The 24,264-nt window shown below is 37.8% G+C and overlaps 1 protein-coding gene across 1 annotated transcript in view; it reads right to left on the bottom strand.

Moving 5' to 3' along the window:
• The window catches only part of ABCB11 (ATP binding cassette subfamily B member 11), a 91,355-nt gene that overhangs the window by 22,794 nt on the left and 44,297 nt on the right, over positions 1-24,264 (bottom strand). Inside the window, exons 12-19 of the mRNA XM_049616086.1 lie at positions 21,964-22,074; positions 19,818-19,943; positions 17,879-18,082; positions 15,892-16,062; positions 15,185-15,392; positions 14,104-14,173; positions 9,572-9,674; positions 1,812-1,976 (exon numbers count right to left, since the gene is read on the bottom strand). Coding sequence (XP_049472043.1) covers positions 1,812-1,976; positions 9,572-9,674; positions 14,104-14,173; positions 15,185-15,392; positions 15,892-16,062; positions 17,879-18,082; positions 19,818-19,943; positions 21,964-22,074 — 1,158 coding nt within the window. The remainder of the gene's footprint in view (positions 1-1,811; positions 1,977-9,571; positions 9,675-14,103; positions 14,174-15,184; positions 15,393-15,891; positions 16,063-17,878; positions 18,083-19,817; positions 19,944-21,963; positions 22,075-24,264) is intronic.

Below are 24,264 nucleotides of genomic sequence, written 5' to 3'. Positions count from 1 at the left end.
CTGTTTTTTAAGAAAGTGAGAATCAGCAAAGAAGCTGTTATTCTGGATTTATTTTAAAAAGCAAACATCTAGGGCAATTGTCTTTACAGATTCAACCCTACCCACCACACCCTCTGCACCTCATCACTACTCTGAGATGCATTTCCAGAGCCTTTCCCTACTAGAATGTCAGCTTTATGAGAGAAGGGAAGGGCTTTGGTTTTCTTGTTCCTCTGTCTATCCTCAAGCCCAGCAATAATGTCTGGCAAACCATAAATGATTAATACATATTTGTTGAATTATGAATAGATTTTTGTGTTTAATGTCTGTCTTCCTCATAGACTAGAAACTCTATTAGAGAAGGCACCATGACTGATACTGCAATCCCAAGTTTCTAGCATAGTGTCTGTGGAAGATGATCAACAAACATCTGTTGAGTCAAAAAAGAACATTTATGTTGCATTTAAAATATTGTACTTACCAGACATGAAGGATGATAAATTAATTATTTAAAGGATTTTCATCATAAAGGGTTTTACATAACCAGAAATTCAATTTACCAGAGTTTAAGTTCTCGGTTTCCAGTTTCCTACTTCTCTGAAATTAACATGATTTCCTCACTTCCCGCAAGGGGGCAGTATAAAAATTAAAAGGGCGACTGAGGCCCTCCCTGCACAAATGACTTGATTTTGTTTATGGACTCTCTGGGTCTTTCTGTATGATTCATGCCTGTGGGGACATTTTTCTGGTCGGGACCTCCCAGAGAAGCCGCAAAAGAGAGACTAGTGGGGGAAAAGAAAAACTCAGGACTCTTAGTAAGCTCTGGCTGTGTGGTATACTGGCAAATCCTTGAGGCTAGGCTTTGGAAAAGGTGCCTCCTACTCATGGTCCTACCACCTAATTAATTCCTACTTCACCATAAACAAATTTAAAAAGTTATCTAGATTCTAGGTTTGCCTCCTTGTTGATCTCACGGGATTTGTGGGGGGTGGCGTAAATTTCAACTAAGGAAACTTGGCAGCGTTTTGATAACTAATTTTGCAATGATAAAGTTTTGTTAGAACCTGGCTCTCCAGGTTCTGCAGATTTGAACCCCAGATCCATTACTTGCTATCCTAAATTCTGTATAACTTGATTTGCTTTTTTGCTAAAACAGGAACAATAAGAATCCCTACCTCAGATGGTTAACTAGGAAAATTTAGTAAACTATTATATACAATGTGCTTAGTGTAAATTAATATTTGTAATTATTGTTAATTTTTATTGTAGCAACAAAGTCAGATGGAGAATACAAAAACTCCTAAGGAAGTGAAAATTGGAATAAGCTCATTCTTTATCCGTGCCTTATTGTACTTCTCTCCTCCTTTTCCTCTTTCCTCCCCAACCTTGCCATTTCAATGGTGCAATCAGCAGAGAAGAGAATTACACATGCACTAACACCTGCTTTTATAAGCCAAACTCTGCACCTCAGCTGTTCAGCAAGATCAAAACGGCCCTAAAATCCTTTTGTACTATTCGACGAACCTGCTTTGCATTCTGATTTTGTTTGCATATAGGGAAATTGCCCTCTTCTAACACTAAATTTGCAGCCATAGTGCAGTTTTTCGCAGACATGATGACTGGATGAGCGTCCTGCCAGCCCAAATGAGAGTGTTCAGCTTCACCTTCTTGTCTTCTGTGCAATGGAAAATCAAGGCACTTTTAGTCCTTTGTGAGGAAAATAAAGCTACATCCATTAAAACAACAAAGCCAGCCTATCAAAAATGACAATACCCGCTGATAGAAAAATAAACAATGTGAGGAGAATAACATGAACCCAGCTGTTTGCTTACCCCAAGAGTCTGGCTGAATAAAAAGGCATAGAGAGGTGTGACTGAACCATTGACAGAGGCGCCCACAGCCCCTACCAGCATGTAGGGCCATTCTGGAGCATTGAATCTCAGAATCCTCCGAACTGGGGCAGGTTCAATTTCTTCTTCCACAGGAATATCCTTGTCCTTGAGGGGAGAAAGGATTACATTAGTCATCCAGAGGTACACACAGACATTTTTGCATTTATTCTTTTATTATACAGCAGACCCTTTGGCATTCACAGATTTAAAAGTCATGGTTTGATGGGTTATGAGTGACCTCAAAGATCTACAAGATGTTAGTGATGCGTTGTTTTGCAAGAAATGGTTTTGAATTGCTTGCCGCCATGCCGTGACTTGGAAGGGACGAGCTAGATGGACACACATCTGAGGGTGAGGTTGTGGTTTTCATGTCGCAGTGAGTATGTGTTAACTCTAGGGGAGTAATAGATATGTTGGAACTTTCAAAAAAATAACTCCCCAATTAAAAAAAATTTGTGCTATAGTGGTATTTACATATTTGAGGACTCATAAAAATTTTAAGGTATGTCTTTCATAAATGTCCTTCTAGAAACTACCTGAAGCTCTGAGGCAGGACAGTGTATCTGAAAGAAGACAAAGTAATTATTAAAATTTATTAAATGGTGTCAATAGTTATAATTTACATGCTCTCTGTAAGATTTTTCTTAATTAGTACCCAGAAGTATATGGTAATCCATTCAAGATTTCTAAATTCTACATATTCTTTGTAATGAGTGAAAATTATTTTAATAGTTCTCTATTCTGTTCTCTTTAGTTGTCATTAAAGTGTCAAGCTAACAAATTTTTATCCTCTTGAAGGCAAATATTATATTCAAAACCCCATCATTTTTACTATCGTTTTCCTCACTACTGATATTACTCACTGCTTGATCTTTAGGACGATTTATTAAATTTATTACTGATTTCATGTAAGAAAGGATTTTAGGTGGCTTATATAGATTTGCATTATTTTTTTTTACTTTTTCTATTAAAATATACTAAAATATTATAACAGATGAATTACAAAACTATGAATTAGTGCTCTCTTTCATTTATAGGTAATAATCTACCCTTTAGGTAGCTGAATGTCACGAACAGACAACAGCAAGGAACTTCAAATATTTTCCTTTGCCTACGAAGTCAAAGGCCACATTACCAATTCAGTTTAAATAACGCTTTGTGTCATGTTATGTCATTATCGTTGCAAGCCAAATAGGCTGGAGGAAGGCAGCTTGGCTGGTGATGGATTTCTTGTTAACTCCATTTCAAATTCTCTCTTGGCCTGCCCTCAACATGTGCACTTGTCATTACTATGCACTCATGTAGCAAATTCTTCTGTCCAATAATTTAATCTCTCACAGCTTACTAACTCTAGGAAACCAATTCCTCCAACCAGAGAGGAAGAGAGGTGCCTGGGAAAGCATGAGTAGAACAAGCATGGAAAGAACAGGGTTCTTGATTGAACCCAATGAAGCCACCTATGGAATACATCACGAAGCAATTTAGCTCTCTGGGGCTCAGTTACCTCATCCTCAAAATGAGATTGTTGGACTAAGTCGTTTTAGGGACATAACTCTCTATGGGTATCTTGTATTTCTGCACATCTTATACAGAATCACTGACTACCTTTATTTAGAGTATTTTTTTTTCAAGGGTGTTTGCATAGCAAATAGCCTTGGAAGACAAAGATGGTGTCTCCATCCCAAGAAGAGAGCAGATGTGCTTACTACCCATTATAAAAGAATCAAGTTCCTCAAGTTCAGGATTCCTCTCTTAAATACCCCCTTCATTTGCTAGTATCATCTGGCTCTCTTTAAATCTGGGGTTTGGGCTGGGAAACCAGTGCAAATGATGCACTCTGGCTACCACTCTTGCTGTGAGTAATAAAGTTCTTTGTCTCTGGCTCAGGGCTCTTGTGTATTCTGCCCGCATCCATGAAACAGTGTCAGACTAACTTGATACCTTGCACTACAGCAAAATTTAGACCCTCTACAGTTTTAGACAGTGGTTGGTGTCCAGATCAGGATGCTTGCCAGACTCATGTGGGTCAATGATTAAAAATATAAATTCCTGGGGCGCCTGGGTGGCGCAGTCGGTTAAGCGTCCGACTTCAGCCAGGTCACGATCTCGCGGTCCGTGAGTTCGAGCCCCGCGTCGGGCTCTGGGCTGATGGCTCGGAGCCTGGAGCCTGTTTCTGATTCTGTGTCTCCCTCTCTCTCTGCCCCTCCCCCGTTCATGCTCTGTCTCTCTCTGTCCCAAAAATAAATAAAAAACGTTGAAAAAAAAATATATAAATTCCTGGGGGGCACCTGGATGGCTCAGTCAGTTAACCGTCTAACTTTGGCTCAGGTCATGATCTCACAGTCATGGGTTCAAGCCCTGCATCGGGCTCTGTGCTGCATCTCGGAGCCTGGAGCCTGGAGCCTGCTTCAGATGCTGTGTCTCCCTCTCTCTCTCTACCACTCCCCTGCTCAACTCTCTGCCTCTCTCTCTCTCTCAAAAATAAATAAACATTAAAAAAAATTTTTTTAATATAGATTCCTGGGGCCTATCACCAGAAATTCTAATTTAGTAAGCCTGAGTGTGAATCTGTGTTTAAAAATAAGGTGTTTGAAAAGATACTAATATGGATCTCAGGGTACAGCAGAGCTATCCTAGAGGCTGCATGAAGCAATCATACGTTTCACAAGCTTTTAGAATTATCTACACTTAAAAATTTACAAAGAATAAAATTCACTATTAGAGCCAATGGAAAACTACAATTCAAAAGTCACTGATATTTATGACTAGTGGTTCTATCTCTAGAACATATATTGAGAATAAATTTTAGTTGCTTTCTACACTTAGAAAAAAAACTTTATTTTCTTTTGTGTCTTTGTTCTTTTTCTTCTGCTTGTCCCTTTTTACATAATCTTCAGTCTACATATCCTAGTTCAAAGGGTGTCTAACTAAGATTTTCAACTTTATGTGCAATGGAATAATGAGGAAGAGGGGAACATATTCTGCGAGTAAGTGCAGGTCCTTCTGACATCCTTATAACATCCACCAGAAGTATTCCTTCCTGTCATAAATATCTAGGTGTTACATTTTTCTCTGTTTCATTCTCACTGCTATTGTGGGCTCTCCATCCCTTCTGCAGTGACCCCAGCTACTCTCTTACTTCTATGAAAGGGTCCTCAACAACTGTGGCAGTTTCTAGGAGTTATCTTCAAGTGTCCCCACATAGCTGATCTGGGCCATATCAGAAATGCAAACATTTTCCCTCTCTTTCTCATCAGCAATGTCGCCCATGAAATGCCAACAGGCTCTGACACTACCTCCACTGCATTCTCCTCCTTGTAAGGGCTGCACGTGGTTGACTGTCCCCTGAAATCATTTCATGTCCATGGGACACCGTGCATGGTGCTCAACAAGAGACATATTTCCTTGGTATCATAGTCATGGTAGCTCCTGAGGGGCACTACTTTGGGATCCCAAAATCTCTCATAGATTTTGTGTGAAAATTACTTCTGTCTGCTTCCTGCTATAATCCTTCTCTCTCTAGGACTCAGACATGAATTCAAATAGATAGGGCAAAGAGACCATTATCTGAGACCATCATCCTGAACTCTGACTTCAAATTTCTCTTCCCCTTCTAGAACTATATAAAGTGTTTGGCATAAAACTTGGCATGTAATAAATGTTCAATAAATATTAGATGACAAAAAAAAAAAAAAACACCACTCCTCAGGTAATTCTAGTAGTAAAGCCCAGTATGCGAGATTCCGGGCAGTATGCAATCTCCAGGACTCTACGAGCCTAGGATTCCATGATTATAGGTTTAGAAAGTGTCAGCTGTGCTCTACCATCAGGCACATTAAACTCCAACATTTTCTGGAACCACTGCCCCACAAAACAGCTCACTCACAGCCTGACATGACAGAAATTTCTCTGGTCTTCAGATTCTTGAAGGTATCCCTCACCCTAAACAACAATACTTAAGACATTTTAAAATAACATGAAGTGATTTTTTCCAGGAGTTATCATTCCAAGATAAACTAACAAGAGGCAAAATTTAATTGATTTGAGTAATTTTCCTTTGTCCCCTTTCACTAGAAGTTTGATTTAAAGGAAACTGTTCCCTGACTGTCCCCCCCCCCCCCCCCCCCATGCACCATCAAGCCTGAATGATTGCAAAAACTAGAAAATCTGTCCCTAAGTAATTGACTTACTTGATATAGCTAAAAGAATAATAGAAGAAAGCAAAATATAAAGCCATTATGTATAGAAGAATTTTTCCTTTGAGTTTTGCAAAGCTAAAGACAAATTTAGTCATCTAAAAAAAGGCTAAAGATAATTTATTCATCTTCCCTGTATATGTAGCAAACCAGTAACTCACGGAGAGGGGTAAAATTATAAAAGTTGATGTGTTCTCTTACTACAGATTCCTGCCTTTATTGTAGCAATGTCAAGTTTATTATATGTAAAGAAGTATCCTGTTAGAAAAAAAAAGAATCCTGCTTGCAACTCCAGGGCAGGGAGAGGGACAGTGGCTCTTGTTCATCTCTGCATCCATAACACAATTCCTGGCACACAATAGCTGTACAATCAATATTTATTGGATGAAAGAATGAATGGAGCTTTTATGCCCATGGTGCATACATGCAACAAAACATTTATTTAAAAAAATACTGAGCTCGTCTACTGTGCAGATGGTTCAATGGTAGACACTGCACTTTTCTCAGTTTCCTTCCTTCCGTCTCCTTTTATAGGTCAGGTGAAAATAAAACCTCCTACCTACTTAAATCTTATGTTCTGCTTTCTGTGCTTTGTTAGTGATTTCTGCGTGCCAATCCATAGGGGTCTCCTGCCTCAATAACGACTTCAAGATTTGATGATAAGAAATGGGAACTATGATAAAGGAGCAGAGATTCTCCAAATGAACATATAGTGATAGCCATTTGTAAGGGTCCTATCTCTGTCCTCTTAATCAATGCTGAAACCTTATCTTCTAAGTTAGCTGTGATGAAGTGGTGGGTTTCAAACTTTTGACCTTGACTTGATTTCATACAGATCCTACTTTGTTTGTTTCCCTGAGAGAGATGTCTCAGTATCAGAGACTGGCACCTTTTGCCTGAGGGTGTCCCCTAATCCTCCACTTAATTTTGTCAGCATTATAGCTAAGATCTGACTCTACTGATGGCAACCCAAAGCACAGCTTGGAGAGTGAGAAGAAACGTTACCTAGTTACCAGCAACTAGGAGACCTTGGTCCCCGGTGAGCCCACCTAGTGTTTGAAAGTACAAGCTCTTTATGCAACCATCTCTTCTAAATGTTCAGAGTCGAAACTCTGAGAGACCACAAGGTGGAGATAATTCCTTTATGCAAGTAAACATTTTGCATTGGAACCTGAGATAGCATACTTCCCAAGTAACACATTAAGGTTAGAATTTCTCCATAAAATGAGAAAAAGAAAGGATTTTGCCAGTGTTTGGCAAATTTAGTTAACTTTTAAAATGCTTTAAAATCTACTTGAGATCACAATATCCCACATATTTAAAGTACTTTAAAATATTACTTGAGATTAGAAATTCCATACATTAAATTTTATCAGCCCTAATCCCGTTGTTCCTTTTTAAAAAATTAGTTAATTTAAATCTAAAAAATCCTAATGTAATTACCATTGAGCAGTCTTAATATAAGCATAAGATCTAATTTTCTTGGAGCTGTCACAAAATCACAATGGCTTCCCTGTCATTTTTTTCCCCTTCTTTTTTCTCTCTTAACTGGAACCAGAATATAAAGTGGCATATTTTAAATATTACACTGATTTAAATTTAATTGAGTTTAACTATTTCATTCTAATTCACAATGCTGATAAGTAGAATATTATATGGAGCATTTTTATTTCTCTAACTAGTCTTTATATTTGATTTAGGTTTCCTCCTTATGTAAATGGTTCCCTTTTGAGTTTCCTCAGCATCAGGAGAACGCTGTGGGAATCTGATCTCCAGATCTCCAGGGATCTGATCTCTACAGCTATGCCGGGCCACTGCCAGTTTCAACAGCAACAACAAAATCAGATTTTATTTTCCTTCTCTTCCTTCCTTCCTTCCTTCCTTTCCTTCCTTCCTTCCTTCCTTCCTTCCTTCCTTCCTTCCTTTCTTCCTTCTTCTCTCGCTTTTGTTGTCAAATAGTAACAGAAACTAGAAAAAAACATAAAAAATGCAAAAGTCAAATATGATTGATACTGTTACATTTGAAATTTCAACGTCGTGTTTGGTTCTTTGTCCCCTGGAGCTTCACTAGACTCCTTATATAGGCATCTTGTCATTATTGGTGGCAGCACCATGGACATAGATGAAATAACTATTTCTAGATTTAGAAGAGAAGTTGAGTCCTTAATGGCAAGATGCAGTAAGCAACCATGCTTGCTCTCTGTGTGATTCATCCTGCTGCTCCTAAGTATTTTTCTATGAAATTTACTTAAACCAACTCTACTGGATATTTATTCATTCCTAATATATTAAAACCAAGAGAGAACTTTAATAACCCTTCTGTCATAGTCATAAGATCATAAGGAAGACTGTACTTTATTCCACATTTGTCACTGCGAATAAAGGTTTATAATTACTTCCAAAACGGATTCTCATTAAAAATTTTTTAAAGACAGTTTGAAATTACATCATGCATAATGGATGTGCTTGTAATTAAAATACTCTCTGACTTATTTGCTTTGATAAATCTTGTGGTTTGGGCTTATTTCATTGTAGAAATTCAATTATCATCCTAGTTTTTAAATCTCCTGATATCCTAATAGGTGCAGGGCACTGGCCTAAGTGCTCAAGTTGATGCAAACACAAATAATATACACTCACTATCTTTAAGAAGCTTGTAATTTAGTAAAGGAATAAGACAATATGACCCCAATTAAGGCTCAATAAGAAAACTGCCATGAAAAGTGTCAAATGAAGAGGAGTTTGGGCTTGAATGTAAGACTCTCAGGTTGAAGAATTAAGTTCAGAGATTAAGAAAGGCTTTGAGGGTGGGGATAGATGGGCACCTTATGTGAAAGTAAGATGCCCACAATAGATTTGAGGATCTGTGTCCCTAGGAAGAAATATAGCTACATCTGTTGATTCCTCGCCTATCTCTTTCGTTTTTGTGTTATTTTGAATTTTATTAAAACTAATAGTGCTGATCTTAGATATAGATATATCCTTAAGAAATTATGGTAAAGCTATATGAAGTAAACAACTGTCCATAAAACCTAATCATCTTCTGTTAATTAAAAAATCGTGCTAACTTTATCAAATACCTTTGTCGAATAAACACTTTTGCCAGGATTATTATAATTTAAGAAGGAGATTGAAAAATTTGAGAAAACTTGTTTTCAAGTATTCTTACAACCTTTAAAATAATATACATATAGCCAAATAATCTAAGTACATATAATTTGCCTGTGTCTATTACAATGATTCATCTCAAATTATTGACTAACAATTTTAGTCCATTTTCAGTTATCAGATGTTCTTAAAGGTCATTAATTAATCTGTATTTCTTTTAACATATTGTATACAATTTAGAGTTTTCATCAGATCCTCATGGATTCTCCCATTTAATCTGATTTAGCGAACATTACTAGATATTTGCCTTGAAAACTCATGTTGTCAGATTTAAAGGCCATGCAATAGTCCCCAGCAAAGACGGTCTCCAATCCCCAAGAGCAACTGGTGCCTGACCTTTCTGTCTTCTTCATAAGTAGACTTATGATCTACAACAGCTAATGGAGGTTCAGGTACCAGGTAAGAAAGCTGAGACTTGGAGCGTTGCCGGATTGAAGCTCTGTAAATAAACAGAAAGATGAAAGAGTCTGTAGATTATGGGCAAGTTGGAACAGGACTTAGCTGGTGTTCAGGCTTACATCATATGTGTCAAATAAACAGAAATGCTTGGTAGGTCACATAGTAACCAGGTAAGACAGCTTCCTGGGCAGGTTTGGCAGAACCATTCTTGCAGCATAGTTAATTAGATTGGGTGCTCTGGGCCCCAAGCTAGACTCTGATTCAGAGTGTGCTCAAGGAGGGAAGGAGAGAAGGAGAGGAAAGCTGTCCTACCAGTCTTCCAAAACAAGGTCCAAGGCTCAAATCCATTCCAAATCCACATGGTCTGCTAATTGCTACCAGGGCAAAGGCCCAGCATCTTTACCTCCCTATTGGTTACAGGTTGTAATTTGGATGTCTCTTTCTCTAGGCACACTTGGTTTTACTTTAGTGTAAGGCCACCTGGATACAAATGAGCTCAGAGGAGGAAAATAGGGCCCCTAGTGAGATTTTCTTTAGGCTACGTACTGTCCCTAGAAATGCATTTAAGTAACAAGTAGCTTACTGAAATAAAATTTAGTTGATGTGTTCATTCACTCATTTATTCATTTAACAGAAGCTTATTGGGCATCTATAGCATGCAAACCAATGCCAGATGCTGTGAGGATTACAAAGACTGGTCAATGACAGAATTTTCCCTCAAGGAGTTTAAAATCTTACAGAAGAGCAAAATATGTACCCAACCCTGGCGTAGGAAGAATGTGTTAAGTTCTGTAAGGCAGGGTTGATGAAAAAGTATGGAAATTTAAAGGAACAAAACATATACGGCAGGTATTACCATGAAAGTCTTCATGGAAGAGGTGACTAAGGTGGGACTTGGGTATTTGTAGGCTAGAGGAAGAGCATTTCTGATGGAGAGAACAGTATAAACAGAAAAGCATGGAGACAGGAGAGAACAGCGTTCCTCATTACATATACTTAGTATAGAACAGATATAGGAAGAGATTGGTTCAGGTGGTTTTGTTTTTTCCTTGAGATTTTCTGAGGAGACTCCTATTCTCCTCTAGGTTAAAGGTGAAAAAATATGCAGCACCAGGAGGAGTGGCTGGCGATTATATCAATACCTTCAAAGAAAGAAGCTTACTGAAAAATGAAGCAAATAGAAGGGGAAAAAAGGTAGAGCTGAGACAGGAAGAGAGAAACTAGATGTATCTTGGACACATCACATATGTGAAGCCTGAAGCCAAAGCTTTCTTGGAACTACTTGTTATATAAACTGATTCTCTCCCTTTAAAAGTTAAAGCAGGCTGAGTTAGGTTTTCAGTCATTTGCAAATACAGTTTGAAGTGATGAAGGCGTTGGTGAAGACTTGAGAGGAGGGTGTTACATTGTCAAAGCACCTATCTGAAGTAAGAACTATAAAGAGAGAGATGCTAGAGCCAATGAGACCAGTATCAACTGTTTCAGCATAATCTAGACGGAACCATTTACAATGAAACCATCTTCATCATTTGTATCCAGGTGAAGTTAGGCGAAGACAGATATGAAGGTGGTGCTTGTCTATTATCCATGCTCATCTGGCCTTCTTGAGAAGGTACTAGCACATCACCTTTTTGTTCCCAGGTCCAATTAGTGGCACTTAGTCACCCAGGTGCAACAAGGTGCATGTATCTCAAGTCCTCCCTCTTCCTTGCTCTTGCACATCCACACTCTTGTCAAGTCTCATTATGACCAGGCATGAAACCACTCCTCACCCTGCTTCCCTGTTATCAAGCTGCCCTCTGGGACACCCCAGCTCCCTCCCACCCGGCCTGAGACTCTCCAGCAATAGAGTTACTTCTTTGGGTTATGTAACTAAGGTCAAGAAGTCTTCTCCAGAAGGCATGAGGACTAGACATGTGTCAAGTGGAGAGAGTAGAGTGCATAGTAGGGCTGAGATGTAAGGTCATGGGCCTGCAGAGAAGTTCAGAGCATTGGAAGCCAATGTAGGAGTATGTGGAAAAGGAAATATGGTTGACTTCCTCCTAGTTCTGAGCATGGCAAAACATATATCCTTGTCCCTTCTGAGTTTTACTACCTTAATCTTATATTTCTTAAGTCTCTCTCTCTCCCTATTTCCCAGAATGTTCCACCTGCCTCGCATAGGCTGTCCCATTGAAACCATGGGCCTACTTGCCAACCCCCTCTGGTCCACCATAGACATCAGAGTTAGGATTCTATCCCGTGCCTTTAAAAAAAAAAAAAAAAAAAAAAACCAGCAACATCTGTCACTCCCTTTCTCAGAAGCTGGGTACCACTTCTCACCACAAGTAAAAATAGCTAATTCAGAGAATGAATATCCCCACGATTTTTCTGTCTCTTTCAACATTATTATTCAGGAGATCAGTTACTGTTATCCACTAAATTGTTCTTGAACCTAAAATATATTGCTAAAGAGAGATTGAGCCCTCAGAAAGACCAAGGCCAAGGAAATAAGATACAAATTAACATTTAATTTAGTCATCTTTTAGCAAAAAAAAAAAAAATCTGTCAGCATACACAATGAGATATTTTTAACAGACCTTCTTACTCAAATTTATAAATCTTTCTCTGCAGGAGGTTAATAGTTATTTTTTGTGTGTAGATTATATTTCTACATTTCTCTTTCTAGTCACCAAAATGTAGAATTTGTGAGAATTAATAGCCAAATAAGAAATGTTTGTATTAAAAATGTTTATTTGATCCTAATAATAAACTATAAGTAAACTACTCAGAACAAGGAGAATTTTGCTCCTCAGAAAAGCTAAGAAAATATTTACTTTCTTACTGACATGACTGTGAAATACATCACTTCCTCTTTACAACTGTTAGCCTAGTTATCAAAAGAGATGCCTGTCGTTTTCTGTGTTTAAGAAGGTAGACAGTATCCTCAGGTTGTGATTCTAATGATCCTTATAATTTATTTTTCTTTGAATCAGAAAAGCATGGTTAAGTGGTGCCGTGGTGGCTCAGTTGGTTAAGTGTCCAACTTCGGCTCACGTCATGATCTCACTGTTGGTGGGTTCAAGCCCCGGGTCAGGCTCTGTGCTGACAGCTTAGATTCTGGATCCTGCTTTGGATTCTGTGTCTCCCTCTCTCTCTTCCCCTCCCCCGCTCACACTCTGTGTCCCTCTCTCTTCAAAAATAAATAAACATTTAAAAAAAAAAAGAAAAGCATGGTTAGACACAATGCCCAATATCTATAAAAACTACCTAATAATTTTGGCAATTGTTGTAACTTTGACTTTATAGAGCAATTTGAGGCTATTACTTTATTATTTTCCTAATTCACAACACTTGATAAAACCAACATTTCTTGAAATTTTTATGAATAAACTTTCTCAAAAGGAAAAATAAAAAACCCTAAGCATAAAATTAGTGAACTATGTTTTTGAGTATAATTGGTATACAATGTTATGTTAATTTCAGGTATACAACATAGTGATTCAACAGCTATATACGTTATTCTTTGAATATTGAAAAATAAATCTCTGTTTGAATTGCTTGGAATTGTTACATAAATGTTTTCTTCTAAGCCACTTTAACCAGTTTTCAATAAGCAATATGCTGTCTTGAAAGAGCAAGTCTTATAACTGTGCCTTTGCTCAGAGTATAGCCTTGAATTACATATCCTAGAAATGATAAAGTCAATGGTAGAGAAATCTACTCTCACCCATTGTTTACTAACAGCCTCCTAACTCAGCAAAAAAAATCTTAAATAATATTTTCACAAATAGAGACAGCTACTCTTGGGCAGAATTCTTAGTACATAGAATTTTAACATTAAATGAACTATTTTACTGATACACTTAAAACAGGATGAAAGACTAAAACTTACAGTCTTGTTAACGGCATATTCCAAAAATATGTTTGAAAGTCAGTACCCCTATATTCATCCAAAGAAAAATAAATAGCTGGGGTTTAAGGAAATTCTCTTCAAATGCTAAAAAATACATTTCTTATTTCATCTAGTTAAGGAATGATTTGAATTCAGATGGGTCACTCTGGAAGCAGAAATATTTGTAATTCAATTGCAGCTCAGTAGGTAAAAGAATGGGCCTAAAGCCATGAACTTGACCTCCATGTAAAAACAGTGCTTCATATCATGGTTAGATCTAGGGGACAAGACCAAACACAAATTTTTAAAATCCCCTTTCTAAACTGAAAACATTTTAATTATAAAGCCTCTCTCTCGTGACACTAGCCACAATAAGATAAGAAGCCAATGTGGAACAAAAAAATCCCCATGAATTAGAAACAGAAATGTCAATATATAGCAACCAAGGATTCATTTTCACGTTCATATTACATGAAACCTGGGGCTACACTCAAGGATCTCCTGGTTGTACCTGAGATATTACCTGAGGGATCATAGGGGCAGAGGCTCCCAAGAATATTTTAAAACCTTAAAATCTGCCTCATGGCTAGCTTACCTTAAACTAGCCTGGTAGCTCTCTCTGCTAAAAGTCTGTCTGCCACCAAATGAGCCGTCTTCAGTTTCGTCTTCTCCTGTGCAACACAACATGAATGATTCCTTAGTGTATACAATAAGGAGAGCCATATCAAAATAAAACTACTTATTATATGCTAGCACTACATCTGATGCTAAAACATTCTATTAACTCTATTGTGACAAATAAAACTTAGCACTTATCCATCACATTCGAACAAAAAAATTTCAAAATACTCAGCAGGGGGTGCCTGGCTGGCTTCATCAGAAGAGCATGTAACTCTTGATCTCTGAGTCGCAAGTTTGAGTCCCCCACACTGGGTGTAGAGATTACTTAAATAAATAAATAAATAAATAAATAAGCAAACAAACTTAAAACAAAATACTCAGCAGGATTGAATCTTTTGAACTGTGTGATACCCAGTGTGTCATCCCCAATGAATAGATATTTTGACAGCATGAATCGTAAAAACTTAAAGGAAGCCCACTGTAGGTGGTTTGTGTGGTAGACACACCAAGTTAAAAAGTATCTATTTTCAGAATAAATCACACGTGTTAAATGTACACAGTAGTTTTACTCAGTGGAGTTCACAAATCGAGATGTGGTATGGTAGAGAAAGTTTGGAGTGGTTGGTTAATGTAGGCTGGCGTAAGCACCAAGTCTGAAAATTCAGACTGAAAACAGAAAGGATGCACGAGGGCCCAAAGTATCTATCCACGCTAATGAAAATAAGCACCACAATGTTTAGTCATTAATTAATTTACCCAATCAGTAAGAATAAATGTCCTACTGTGTGCAGGACACTCTAGGAAGGCTCTCCTATCTGCAGAGTATCGGATAGTATTGAAATCGTTCTTCCACACAAGACCTGGATTTTAGCTCTCTCACTTGATCAAGTAACTGAATCTCCTGAACTTCTGTTCTTTCTCTTATCATCTGTAGCATGCCTCCAAGGGCTTTTGGGAGAACAAATAACACAGTGTATTTTAAATGTAGAGAAATCCATAAAACAGAGTTAACAAACGTAATGCTTTATACAATGTACAACTATATTGGAAAAGACACTCGCTTTTTATGCCCTCTCCGTTAGCAGCTTGATCGCCTTGACTTTGCAAAGTCACTAGAGTGAAGTAAACGCCTTTCCTTTCCATCAATTCTTCATGGGTGCCTCTTTCCACAGCTGTACCATGTTCAAAACCAATAATGACATCTGCAGCTCTGATTGTGGATAGGCGATGAGCAACTGAAACGATTGTATGTCCGTGCTGAATCTGCAAGAATGTACAGTGTACTGTTAAGCAAACAGTAAGACAGAGCTGACATTGACATTGGATGGTCTCCAAATCCACAAGTGAGTCAGAGTCTTGGTCCTTATTGGCTATGCAGACATTAGAAAAGGCCAGCACACTCTATCAAGGCCATGAACATCCACATGTTGGTCCAGCTGTTGCTATTAATGAACAGCTAAAAACAAAATGGAAATTTTTGAAATCACATATTCTAAGTTAGATTCAACAAGATTTAAAATTTTTCATTTGTAGCTTCTGGAAGCAAATCATACTGACTTCTATTCAACTGCGAGGAACATTGTAGTCAGTATTTTCTAAACTGTTAGACTGGACCCACTGACCCATGTAGTCTCCTCTCTCTCCCTCCCTCTCTCCTTTCCTCCCTTCCCTTCCCCCCACCCCCATCCTCTCTCAGCAAGCTGCCTTTACTACAGCACATTTCCACATGGTCTCATACAATGAACTCAGACTTTCAACCAACCTTACTCAGTGCCTCTTGTACCATGGCTTCACTCTCATTGTCCAGCGCCGAAGTGGCCATGTCCAAGAGCAGGATCTTAGGGTTTCGGACAAGGGCTCTGGCAATGGCCACTCTTTGTTTCTGGCCACCGCTCATCTGGCCTCCTCCTTCTCCAACAAGAGTGTCAAATTGCTGGGAAGAAGGTGACACCAGGAAGGAAGAGGAACAATTTGATGGTTCCTGGCAGTGATCATTACAAGGTCCTTTCTAGCTTCCTTCTCAAGGATGAATTTTCACAGGCCCAACTTTCATTGAAAGAAATACCCTTTTGTGAAACAGGTTACTGTCTGATCGATACTTGTATGTAAGATGAAGAAATTGATTTATTCTTTCATTCCCGGGTTCCTGGGTTATATAAATGTTTCTCTCTAGTTCAACTTCAAATAAAATGTTTCCACCAAAGTAAAAGTTGATCAGGGTCCTGAAAACCCATTTTAAAGGGTTAGAGCACATATCAAGTTCTTCCTCCTTTTCTCTAGTTTGGCAACACAGAAAAACACAACACTAAAGCTGTCTTTATGTTGTAAAGGAAAGATCAAACTAGCTTTACGATCACTACCATCTATAGCAAACAGTTACTGAGTATCTTTCATGTCTAGAATTATATGACAATCTCACAATGGTGTCAGACTCTTGTCTTGTTCATTATTAGCCAACATGAGTTGAGCACTTACCATGTATAAAGCATGGAGCTGAGCTCTTTACACATTTCACCTCATTTGTCCCTACAGATGGCCCATGAGATAGATATCGCTGTGGTCAATCGATGGGTAGGGAAATGCTGGGGTGTAAGGGGCTAAAGTAACTTGCCCAAGTTTATAGAGCTTACAAATAGAGAATATGGGACTTGCATGGAGGCAGTCTGATTCCAAAGTTTTATACTCTTTGCCATTAGACTATATCATACTCACAGCTGCAATCCTATTCACACAGGTAATCTAAAAGGCTGATTAGGAAATTATCTAGAACACAGACCCTGGAGCCAGACCACGTGGGTGTGAACCTTGACTCTTCTGCCTTGAGCAAGTTATTTGACCTCTTAGTTCTCTCTTTACAGGTAGAAATAGTAAAGTAGCTACCAACAGGATGGTTTTAAGGGTCAAATGAGAGGTAAAGTGCTTAGAACAGTACCTGGTATGTAGTAAGCACTATATATTATATTATATATGGCCAATAGTTAACTAGTAATAACTCTTCTTTGATTTAGCAGACTATTGGCCACAAAATGTATATAAGTATAATAATATGGAGTTGGGTTTTGTTGTCATTGTTTAAAATGAAGATAAATGAGGAATTTTTGAATATGTGAGATACAGTACTGAGGACATGGCATTAGCTCTCTAAACACAAGAAAATTACAGAACAATGACATTAGTAGGCATCAAAGGAGCATTGTGTAAGTCATTGCCACATGAAAAACTTACCTACTGCTTAAACAAATGCTTAACAGATAGGGTAAGAAGATTGTGTCAATGTCAAAGGGAGATTTTAAAAGAAAGTTCCTGTTTGGTAGATTTTTAATATATCAACAATAATATGTTTTCAGACAAAGGGGAAAATTCATGGTACATTTCCAGGAATGAAATCTAACATGGCATTAAGAATTTAATGATTTGGGGGTGCCTGGGTGGCTCAGTCGGTTGGGCGGCCGACTTCGGCTCAGGTCATGATCTCGCGGTCCGTGAGTTCGAGCCCCGCATCGGGCTCTGTGCTGACAGCTCAGATCCTGGAGCCTGTTTCAGATTCTGTGTCTCCCTCTCTCTGACCCTCCCCCGTTCATGCTCTGTCTCTCTCTGTCTCAAAAATAAATAAATGTTAAAAAAAATTAAAAAAAAAAGAATTTAATGATTTGGGATTCAAATGAAAAGAAATGTATAGTATTGTGTAACTTTTTCTTTTCTCTTTCACAACTTCTGGGTTCCCCCGTGGAATGAGAGACTAGGGGTACCTGTGGCAGGTCCATGATGAAGTTGTAGGCATTGGCTGCCTTGGCAGCTAGAACTATATCTTCCATCGTTGCATCTTCTCTGCCGTAGCGAATATTCTCTGCAATGGTGGTGGAGAACAGAACGGGCTCTTGCTCCACTATCCCAATCTGAGCTCTAAGCCACTGAATGTTAAGAGAGCGGATGTCATGGCCATCCAAAGTCACCTAGAAAACATGAGCACAATGTCACATCTCTTAGAATCCTTTGGGGTTCTGAACCAAAATGCTATGTTGTACTTGATGTACGGGGAGAAAAAGTAGAGACCTGCAAGATTATAACAAAAATAATTCCTCCTACAATGAGGTTGTTTATATAAGAGTGACAATTTATAGTTGAAATCAAGTATAGCTGTAGGACAGTTCATTGTAGATGAACTGTAAAGGTCATTTAATTGACCACAATTGGCCCAGGAATGGAAAAAATGTTAATTCTTCAATGGAATCAATCAGCTATTCACCATATGTTGTATATTTTTATTATCTTTTGACTTATGACCTATAAAAATGGACTTCAAAAGCTACAAAGAAAATAAGAAATGTTCCCTATCTTGTGTATATGCATTACAGTAACTTTCTGGCCGGATTCATGAAATCTTGCCATTTGTAACAAAGTAGATGTAACTGGAGGGTATTACATTAAATGAAACAAGTCAGAGAAAGACAGATTTCATATGTTTTCACTCCTATGTGGACGTGAGAAACTTAACAGAAGACCATGGAGGAAGGGAAGGAGAAAAAAATAGTTTCAAACAGAGACGGAAGCAACCCATAAAAGACTCTTAAATACAGAGAACAAACTGAGGTTGATGGGTCGGTAGGGTGTGTGTGTGTGGGGGATGGGGGGTGATGAGCATTGAGTAGGGCACTTGATGTGAGGAGCACTGGGTGTTGTGTGTAAGTGATGAATCATGGGAATCTACTCCCAAAGTTAAGAGCACATTGTACATACTGTATGTTAGTCAACTTGACAATAAATTATATTTAAAAAAAAATAGCACTTTGCCATTTAAAAGTAATTGAAACTATAAGTGGGATAAACAATTACAAATTACAATTAGCAAAGAAGCAAAGACCTTACATCAAGAAACCATGATTTTTATAAATTCAGAGTGTAGTTATGCTGGTATGTAGCAAAGAATATCCAGAGGACGGAATGTCTGCACCAAAGAGAATTTTCATTACGTCTGTCATGTCAGTGTGGCAGTGCATCCATTATAGAGAATGCCTTGTATTGAAGCCACTTAACATACAGTCAAATGAGTCTGCTGCAAGGTATCAAGGAAATGTTGACAAGAATGATTTTGAGAGTGTAGAAAGAACAGAGCCTCTGGCATCTAATAGACCTGGGTTCAAACTGGGGGCAAGTCTCAATCTCTCTGACTCTGCTTCCTTATTTATAAAATGAGCATACATACCTTGGAGGTCATTTTGAAAATAAATAATTATTTTTATAGACAAATAAACATGAGGAAAAAGAAACCAAGTAGTTTGTGAGATTATATATATATTTTTAAACTCAGCTTCTCGAAGCAGTAATCAATCTGTTCATTCTAGCCATGCAACCTTTCCTATACCTAGTGTTTGGAAAACTTTAAAAGACAATATGATTTTGTTGCAATCCAAAGAAATAAATGGAAATGTTAGTTCACTGAAGAGGCAGAAATACCATTTTGAATGTATCTGCGTATTTAGTTACATCCCTTAGTGCACAAGCGGGTTGTTCATTGAGTACAGCCACTGTGCAGGGAATTAGTCCAGTCAGTCTGGTCAAAAATCATTAAGTCAACTCTGCATGTGTCAAGATGGTCTCCATGTGTGCTAGGTCTTTATGTTTGACCAGCGTATCTCCATTTGCACTTCCCATCCCCACGTATTGAGGAGGCTTCTGGAAGACACACACCATGCCTTCACTGGGGTCATAGAAACGCTGAATGAGCTGTATTGCTGTGCTTTTCCCAGCTCCACTGGATCCTACCACAGCTGTCATTTCCCCTGATTTAATGACCATGTTGAGGTTATTCAAAATCTGTAGAGAAAAGAGAAGAACAACATTCAGATTGTCAGCAATTAGACTCATAAGTTAGGATGCTTTGTGAGAATACTGTGTATGTGTTTACTCATGCCCTGAAAGCAGTATCTATCAATACCGACCAATAACCAGAAAATTAATAAACAGTGCCTAGGATGAAGTTTTAGCATTTAGCACATTACTCATTAATAAACTCATAGTGGCGGCGAAGAAATAAAATGATGTGTGGTAACACTGTTGCAGTAAACAAACCAGGACAACTTTTAGAAGTATGTTCCAAAGTCCAATTTAAAAGACTCCTGATACTAGGACGCCTCAAGGAGACCGTCTCAATTAGTTACAGAAAAAAAGCCATTAAGTTAGAAATATAATACTAATTTACTGAGCATGGATTAACAATAAACTAATTTGCAAATGTTAAGCTGTTATGCACTTTTATTGTGTGTGAACGTATGATCTGAATAACTTTCCCTAAGAGATGTTTGTGGCATGTTTGTTAAGTTTAAAGCACCGTTAAAGGTAGAGACTGAATGCTGGTAGGTCCAGAAAGGGAAGAACAAGAAGCTAATTCATAAGCATCTGTTGGGTATTTTCACCAGTTCAGTGGTGATTTTTGTACTTATTATGGAAAGGCAGTTTGGGGTCCTCTGTGTGACAAAATCTCACATCCCTTTCATCCCACTAGAGAGTCAGGCTTGCAAATCACTTTCACTTACTGGACTGTATTGGACTGTCATTCCCACCAGGGTGGCAGGCATCAAGTGTGCTTTTTCTCATTATAGCCCAGTACAGCGTGGCACCCAGCAGGGCTAAATACATACTTGTGGTATAAAGACTATTTGCAGGTCTAAGTAAGATTTTGTTAAAACAAACTATTAGTGTTGGGAATAGAGGATAAAAGAGAAATGAAATTATTGTGTTTTAATTCTACTGGTATTTATGAAACAGCTCTTATTAGCTGGTTCTGAACAGATACTACAAAGCAAGTTTTTAGACATCCATTAAAAAATCTTTACTGAGTGAGTACTACCTTGTGGTTGATCTTTCACACATATGTTGACATATATTGACATTTTGACATATGTTGTGACATTTAATGTTTCCATACATATGTGATATGTAACAGTAATCTAAATACACTTCAGCGATGTAATCAGAACATAGGGGTACCTATGTTCTGTGTATATATATACACACATACACATATGTATGTATGTGTATATATATACATGTGTGTGTGTGTGTGTGTGTGTGTGTGTACGTGTTTGCCTACATTTTAGGTACATAGTGTCAGAATTAAGTAGCATGGGATTTACTTCCCATAACAGAAATATTAAGAAAGTGTGGCTAGAGGTATTCTGTAAAAATTAGAAATAAGTCTCATTTCAAAGCCAACTCATTCATGGAGAGTAGATCCTCATTTACCTGTAGAATAAGTTGCCTTTAAAGATACTTGCTCAGTAGGTGTAGGAAAACTGTAAATTTCTTCATCATGTGCCCTGGGCAATCACCCAGCACAAGATACATGAGCCTAAGGTCACAAGCTTACCTTTCCTCCAAAGACTGATCTAGTGACCCTTGTGAACTTAGAGATAGGAAGGAAGAAACCACAAGGCAGCAGCTTTTCTTTGCCACTCCTTCCCTTACCCACTCCATGTTCCACCCTCTGCATCTGTACTTTTTGGCTGTTCTGATAGACTTGCAGTTTATTTAGCTTATGCTTTTCATGACAGGAATCATACTTCAACAGAGAATCATCCTTAACCTGACCTAACCTGAATGTGCTGCCAGAGCGTGTCCTCACCAGAGGGATTTGCACATTATCGTTACTACAAAGGAATGTGGTTTGTTGTCTGAGAAATGACATGATGCCAAGCGACACTTCTAGAGAAACATGCTTCTGTTCCTTCTTCCTGGACACTGTCATGCTTCAGAAAAACATGTAATTTGTGGCTCTGGATATGAATCATCAAAGAAGGAAAATGTCATTGTTCCTGGGGAAAAGATGAACACTTACCTTCACCTCTGGTCTGGAAGGATAATGGAAGGTCACATTATGGAATTCAATTTCACCCTTAATTCGATCCAACTTGTAACCATCCTCTGACATGCAGTCAATGATGGGTTTCTGGAGTGGAATATAAAAGGAATATGCAACAACACACATTATATGCATTTATGATCCGTCTTGGTTTGAATTTACGCATAAAACAGAACAACCAGGTAAAACTTGTAACAAAATTTGTTTCCACATTAAGCATTTATTAATAACAGTAATAATATGAACATTTACTAAGATATTAATATGAGATATTATATTACTATACATTAATAGTATTAATATATTATATTACATATATTAATACATGACCAAATATATACAAAGAATTAATATATAATTAATTATAATCTATATAAAATATGTCAATAATATACAATTGATATATAACTTCACATTAATTAAATTTAATTAATTAAATTATTATTACTATTTGTTGACATATTACTATGACATATTATATTATTATATAATAACATAATATAATATATAGTATTAATCTATGGCTAATATATTATTATATTAGTATATAGTATATTAATATTATATATTATTATATTTTGAGATACCATGGAAGACAATTTACAAGGTATTTTAATATGTGCTTTTCTCACTTATGTAATTGTCACTATAACCTAATTAGACATATGATATGCTCAATTGTTTGCCTGAGGAGGTAAAGGACTCTCAGAGAGGTTAAGTATCTTTCCTAAGGCCACACAAAGTCATCCAAGCCAGGGTCCAATAGTTCTCTACATTTGTGTATCTGTGGTAGATGATGATTAAAACTACCTGAATGTCCTCAGGAACCTGGGTGGCTCAGTTGGTTAAGCCTCCAACTTCATCTCAGGTCACTATCTCACATAGACAGCACAGAACCTGCTTCAGAGCCTCTGTCTCCCTCTCTCTCTGCACCTCCCCAGCTTTCTCTGTCTCTCTCAAAAATAACTAAACATTTTAAAAAAACCTAACTGAATGTCCTCAAGTGGTATCCTCAAATACTACCAACTTTCAGTTGCTATGCTGAATTTCACCTCATTGTTGTTAGTAATGAGCCTAATCTAGAATTTAACCCTTCCAGTTAATCAGACAGGAGTGAGGGCCATGTCTTGCTACCAGAACACTCCACGTCAGCTTCTTCCTGCTTCTACACTTGTGAGAGAAACTCATCATCATATCTCATTTTGGGGCAATAGTGTAATCTATTTTCTTCTTTGTGGGTCTCTAGTAAAGATAATAAAGTAACTTTTAAATAATTTTTTGTAATAGTTTCAAAGTCCTTTTAGACTCATTATCTTATTTGAGCATATAACAACCCTAAGAATGAGGTAGAATTTGGATAGCTCAACATGTCTATGTAGTTTCCAAAAATCTATACTCCAATATATGAAACCCCCAAATACGAAACAGATAAAGTGATCAACAGTTTCCTCAGGTAGGTTATATGCTTCATAAATACTTAAGATTTAGGGGACCAAAGAAGAACCTCTAGATTTCCAGGGCTTCCAGAGGGGAAGAACATGTTGCCCTCTTCTCCCTTCTATTCTTGGATTTTGACTTTCTAGCTGGACCTCCAAGGTGCTTTAGTAGATTAACCAGGAAAATCCTAGCCAGACTACCAGACAGTCTAAGGTCTGTCACCTTTAGAAGATAATCCAAACTTACAAACTTGGCCTTAAAGTCTTGCATGATCTGGCCCCTTCCTCTCTCTCCAGCCTCTGTCCCTTGCTCACTCAACTCACACACACTGACCTTGTTTTAGGTCCTTGTATTCACCAAGCCCTTTTTCCATCCAGAGGGCTCTCTTCCAGGAATAGCCTCCCTGCTCTCATTTCCCAAGCACCGTTTCCCCCTGAACCTCCCTTCACATGGCTGACTGTCCTTGAGTTCTCAGGGCAAATATTATCTCCTCAGAGATGAGGTTACCATCACTTAAAGTCTCCTCTCCACTCCAACCGCTACCATGCTGACCTATTTTATTTCCTTTATTGCACTAATATTATCTTATCTTTGAATGTGCTTACTTCTTTTTTTAATTTTTATTTTTTACTGAAGTTAGGTTGGTTTTAGGTGTACATATAGTGATTCGACGATTATATACATTACCAAACGCTCACCAAGATAGTGTAGTTACTTTCTGTCATCACACAAAGTTATTCCAACATTATTGGCTGTACTTTTCATCCCTGTGACTTGCTTATTTTATAACTAGAAGTTTATCCGTTTCACCTATTTTGCCCATCCTGCTAGCCCCTTCCT

The sequence above is a fragment of the Panthera uncia genome (genome assembly GCF_023721935.1).
Source record: "Panthera uncia isolate 11264 chromosome C1 unlocalized genomic scaffold, Puncia_PCG_1.0 HiC_scaffold_3, whole genome shotgun sequence".
Classification (NCBI taxonomy): Eukaryota; Metazoa; Chordata; class Mammalia; order Carnivora; family Felidae; genus Panthera; species Panthera uncia.
This window is presented reverse-complemented; position numbering and strand designations above follow the sequence as displayed.